This window comes from Fusarium venenatum, assembly GCF_020744135.1.
Source record: "Fusarium venenatum strain MPI-CAGE-CH-0201 chromosome Unknown EDB82scaffold_1, whole genome shotgun sequence".
Classification (NCBI taxonomy): domain Eukaryota; kingdom Fungi; phylum Ascomycota; class Sordariomycetes; order Hypocreales; family Nectriaceae; genus Fusarium; species Fusarium venenatum.
The window spans coordinates 1,580,372-1,586,371 of NW_027072129.1; the positions used below are offsets into that span (position 1 = coordinate 1,580,372).

Below are 6,000 nucleotides of genomic sequence, written 5' to 3' on the forward strand. Positions count from 1 at the left end.
GCCTCTATTCGATTTGACACAGCCGCTCGGCTGGGATCGCCAGCGGCATATGGCGGTGCTGTTTTTATCGACGTCCTATCTAACCAACACCGGCCCGGAGAGGTTGGCTCGGTGATTTTTACGGCGTGGTTTGAAGACAATTCGGCTCAGTGCCGGCTCAATGCTGTTCAACGGTCAGTTATCTGACAATAGTAGGCGGATATCAAGTGTTTTTACTCCGCTTACGGAGCCCTGACTCTGATCAGGGGATTGAAGACCCAGTGAGCCGCAAATAATTGACCCAACGTCTTATCGCGACATTGATCCATTAACAGTTAAAGGTTGAGTTAATTGCGTGTATGCTTGCACGTCTTAGTACCACAAAAGGAATGGCGGGTGTGATGTGGGTGCTAATCGCATTTCGGCCACGTGTGACAATAATGTAGTTGCTTTGCCAGAAATCAAATGCCTCTATTTTGTCCTGCTGCAATATTAAGAAATGTCTTCATATCACTAGTTGAGTCAATGAGTTATCTGTTGCAAGCCATAGATAGGAACGACTTTCCGACGCACCTCCGTACCCAATATCCCCAGGAAATTGAACCCCCAAACTTCTCCCACTCTTGAGGATCGAGGCTATCTAATGGTGCCCGCGCCTTCGTGGGCAAAGATTCTGGGGTCGGGTGGGACATGTGCCTCTCAGTGGGTGACAGGAGGAAAAAAGCCTAGCGATTGTTGGATTCCTGAATGATAAAGCATTTTGTTTATCTCTTCTGATGTGTAAAAGCTGCTATTCAGATCCCTGAATGGTCGGTGTCTGTGACATTCGCATTAGTAGACCTCAATGTTCTTGTTAACATACCTTCTTCAACTTAATTCATTCTTCATCGCACACGCCAGCGGCATCAATAACAGAAAGGAATTATGCGGTGGGTATTGACAAAGCCTAAACCCATGTATACCCCAGGAACCAGTGACAACGTTCGGCTCAGGCCCTGTCATGGATCTCTGGGTCACATTCGTACGTGCTGGACAAGACAAGAAGCGAAAGGCGCACACAGGGCATGTCAGATACCAACATGCGCCCTGAGCCCTCTGTAGTTGTGAGCCCCAGACTTCTTGGCCCAGCTATTTCGAGAGCCGCTTGAAACCTGGTGCTTGTGACTCTCCAAGAAGCCCCAACAGCCTCGGTGGTTCCGGTTTGTCCCTGATCTGTTACCAAATCGTTTCTTGGGCCCCAGTTAAACCATACTATTCTGGGAAAGACGGCCCTGCTTCTTTATTCGACCTGTCCAACCACGGGCGGCGACGCCATAGGCGGAAGTCCTGCCCTTCTACCGCCGCTTCTTTTTAGCACTTGCTGTACATCAGCGCTGCCCGGGTGTAGGTGGCTTTGGTCTTTTTGGGTACGGTATTCTTTTTTTGGGGTGGCGTCGGTGATGTTGACTAGGCGTGCTTGGAGAGAGACACCGACTCTTATCATTCAGTCTTGATTGGCTCCAAGCATGCTCTGCATAATGCCTGTTATCTCACGTTGGGCTTTCAGTAGGACGGCTTTGAAGCCGTTTCAGACGTCAAAGCCTCTGGTTGGCTGCCTTTTCAATGCCGACGAACTGTAAATCGCTCAGCAGAACTGAGTTTCCTCCATTTCCCCAGACCGTAGATTGCTTGTACATAGTTTTCGGGACGCTCCAGATTTTCAGGCACTTCTCCATTCAACTCAGCCCTGACACGAATGTGCGGCTGAGGACTCCGGCTTCGGGATGGGCGATGAGGTTCGACAGTTGGGTGGTAACTATTATTGAGCATTGGATTAGCGTCGGTCCGGTCATGTCACTCGATTTCTTCACCTGTTCTTCCATTTCTCCTTGGAAAAGCGATCTAGAATCAAAGGAACGACTCCATTCTGCCGGTGCCCAGCCCAGGGTTCAATTATTCCCGAGCTGAATCCGACTGACTGTAACAAACTGTTCCTGTGTGTGGGTTGACTAAACTTGGGTGTCAGGGTGCAAAGTTGTGACTTCGGACAAAAAAAGACAGAACATTTGCAAGGTTATTCGAAATTGAATTTGTGCAAATGCATGATGCGCTTGTGATAATTCCTTTCGAGGAACCCTTGACCTGGACTCTCCTTCCGCGAAGTTTGAGGTATTGTGATAATGATTACTCGAGACTTTTCTTGCGGGGCCGGCTCGCACGAGACCAGAAAAGACGATAGTACCCCTGACATGCAGGGGTACTTCATTTTCCGACCCTTAATTGACAAGCTCTCAAGTAAATGTATGGTAATGATAAGGCAGGCCAAGACCTGGAATAATATCCAGATGGGGCGCTTTCGTATGAGCCTGAAAGGAATGAAAAGGATAAATTTTATTTTGTGTTGTTGGGATGGGCTGATGCGTATCTGAAAACTGTATTGTGCAGATCGTTCCTGCTTCGTCGAGTTGTATTCTATTTGGGAGGGAGCGACGAGTAAGATAGCGATACGGGGTTTGGCAACTGCGCCACGGTTGTGCCTGCCGCTTTTCTATCGACGATACCCTCAACCTAAACAGAAACGAAAGACTTCAAACTTTGGATCGAGAAAACATAGAAACTTGTGATAACTTCACTTCTTTACTTGAACTGCAATAACTACTCAAACAGGCAATTCTCCTACTTCAATGTCCCACCCAACTCGAGATGGAGATCTGCCGCCCCCGCAATCCCCATTTAACTTGCTGAGAATCAGTCAACCAATCAGACTCAACCTTGAACCTATTACACATTTAAATGAGCAACTTGAACTCGTCAGGTCCTGGGCTTACCCCAGGTTTCCGTCGATATCTTGCTATCTCTGAGTAGGAAAGAGCAATTAATCTCGATCACTAAAGGCCTCAAGGTTATTGGATCGTCAGAAAAAGGAAGCAAATCGTTTGGCTTTCCTCGCTCCCACCCTCCAATTTTTCCAGTCATAAATCTGGGAATTGGGTGATGGAATCACGTCTAGATAATTCGACGCGCGAATGAGGTTGGACCAACCTGTTGAGGAGATATCGTTCCGGGTTTTAAATCTGAATCTGCCGGTTCCGCATTGAGTGTCGCATTGGTGAAGAATTCAGGCACCTGGGGCCTCGGAATCAACTCCGGGTCTGATGTCCCGATACGTTGCGACTCACGCCGAGACCCGGCGGGGGGATTAACGGGGTGTGACGGACCTTCACCGGGGCTTGACCGTGCCAAGCTGGAATCGTTCAAAATTTCTGTGTCTTGACGCAGTTCAACACCATTCAGTGGCAACGGGTAACGGTGGTTTAAATCTCGTGATGGATCAAGACCTACCAGATTGAGCGGCGGGTTCTTTTTTACATCACTTTATTCTCATTTATCTTGGCAAAAAAGGGCCAAGTTCAATTTTTTGTTCTTGACCCTCAAAATGACGTCGTTACTTGTGTCACTACACACCCATGACGCTCTGAATGGGTACGTCCCAGTACCAACTTGCAGCCGCCATGCCGCCGACGCTCATCATAGCTGCCATGAGGAAATTGACATCATTGTTATCCAGAAGATCCCACCCGTTCTCAATGGTCCGCGATGGTTGTTGATCTCCAAAACTTGACTTGCGGTGCTTGTCCTTGGGGTCGTAAACCTCGGCGTGAGCATCGTGATCATCTGCAATGGCGGAGCCATCCGACTTCTCTTTGACGTCTTCCTTTTTCAAATGCGCTGCAGGACCCTCAGTAGACTCGGCGACCAGCACCCGGTTGCCACCTTCACCCTCAACGATTTTACCAGAACGTACGTCACGAACTGAACGTTGAAACAGACCTCCCAAGAAACTGTCCAAGACACTGCCAAGAGCACCCCAGAGCACCATGAACCCCATGAATTTGCGGCGCTCCAGCATTGTCCATGGTGCACCACCACCTGCGGGCGTTTGAGCTGACTCTTCTGTGCACGATGGCAGAAACAGCATAGAGGCAGTGACAATAATCATGGACCCTAGCAGACCTGCACCCAGTCCCAGTAGAGTAACACCACCGTTCGTTCCGCGGGGGACCTTTCGTAGAGTTGGTGATGTGATGAGGCGGGGTTGTCCTGAGGAGAGAATGCCAAGTTCGGAGCTGAAGGTATCGGCCGCAACGGCCGCATAGTTAGCGATGATTCCAACGACCAGGAGGTCACCGCCCCATGAGAAACATAACGATCCCGTAGGATCCGGGGTATTGGGATCGGCGAATGCGGCTTCTCGTTTGCGTAGCTGGTTTGCGTGGAGGAGGGAGAGGACAGAGGCCATCAAACTGTTGGCGAGGACTGCAGAAGTGTCAGCTATTTGTGAAGGGATAACTATATCCAAGCGCTTACCTTGAACATGTGTTCTAGGCCCTTCTCCTCCAGAGGTACCCTTAGAACGAACAGTATAATTGGCCTTGATTCCTTCTTTGATCTGAAGTTTTGTCAGAATAGGGGCATTTTGTGAAATAGCGGGCGCAACTCACGTGTGTCACACGCGTCCCAGCAAGGAAGAAAACGCATAGGAGTGCGAATGGTAGGTTCCATGGGTGATATGCGTGGGCGATAGCTGTCAGAGTCGCAGCGAATATGCCAGCGGGCGTCAAAGAGTTTCTGCTCTTGGCGCGGTAAATGAGCGCGCAAGTCGCGGGGAATGCGTACAGCAATCTCATGACTGATTCCTCAAGCGCTTAGAATATTGGAAAGTGCAGGGCGCAAAGCAAGCTGGGGTTGTCAAGCTCCCTTGTAGTTAAATCAATGCTCCTGCTACTTTCACAAGCTCACGTTAGCGGATTAGTCGTCGAGTAAGAGCTTCCCTGGTCAGCTGACGTCAGCGACCTAGAGACAGCAACGCAGCCACGTGGGCGATGTTGGGAGGGAGCCAGCAACACCAAGAAGAAGCATGAGAAGATGATGGATTGGAAGGGATGACTCAATAGTAACCATTTAAGACGCCAGGATAAAGCGGTATCTGTGACAATCACTCATTGACCTTCCAGCATTGCAGATTATTTGAGGCGTACCTACCCTAAACTCCGGCTTGCATCATCATCAATGACAAAACGTGCCTGATCTTGATACCATACGTACTTTCTCTAGGTATCAAAGATGTCTTTCCTTTCTATCAGTTCTTTCCTTATCCAACTTTGTGCATGATGCAATTGTCACTTCTGTTCGTTATCTTATCGCATCTTCTGTCTTGACGCTGTGATGATTAAACCTGAGTGCCAATCTTGCAAATGTCGATACTAATCACAGTAGCTTACTACCGATACACATGCGAGGGATAAAGAACGCAAAACCAGGCGAATCATGTTTCGATGGCAAGTCTATAGACGACAGAGGGAAATGATGAGTAACCAAGTGCGATATTCGGTGGATGTACGTGATTTCTAAAGTTTAATACTGACTTCGTCCTTCACTCTGTAGTCAAGACTCATACCAGGTGCGATATAGGATTGCTAAGTCTGTGGCCTCTAATTCCTGGTTGGCTTTTATCTTCTTATCAAGTTTGATTAGGCGACACTACCAATATCTAGTCACTTTCAACACAGTCACTTCTGTGGCTTCTATGGACGAAAGCTAGATACGATTACACAATGTGGCATATCACTATGAGATACAGAATACTTTGCTCTGATAACACTAAATCCAAAAGGATGATAAACTCGTCAGACTTCAGATTAGACGCTTCTTTACATGTCACGTATCTAAGCTCCAGGTTTTCTGTTGCCACAGACATTGTGATATTACCACTATCTCGGGGGATAAATGTTGATAAGGTACATACTTAGGATGCCGTGGAAACACAAACAGTGTCCAGGTCTCGATACCGTCAATAGCCGATACCTTATTACAGAATTCAAACCAGTTCCCACTATCTGGGTAGTTCATTTTGATCTTTCCGCTGCAGTAACTCCAACCACAGTCTCGCGCTAACTTATAAATCATCATGTTCAGAAACCCTATGCATCTTCCATATCCAGAGCTTGGAAAGACATATACGTCGCATCTTCGGCACCTGAA

General features: G+C 48.1%; 1 protein-coding gene across 1 annotated transcript; it reads right to left on the bottom strand.

Annotated features, from left to right (window-relative positions):
- Positions 1-3,415: 3,415 nt before the first annotated feature.
- Positions 3,416-4,646, bottom strand: EDB82DRAFT_470094 (integral membrane protein DUF92-domain-containing protein; the record flags this gene model as incomplete). Its single annotated transcript, XM_025731950.1, has 3 exons — positions 3,416-4,275; positions 4,327-4,408; positions 4,461-4,646. The coding sequence occupies 3 exons, from the start codon at positions 4,644-4,646 to the stop codon at positions 3,416-3,418; spliced, it is 1,128 nt and encodes a 375-aa protein (XP_025590924.1).
- Between the last annotated feature and the right edge of the window lie 1,354 nt (positions 4,647-6,000).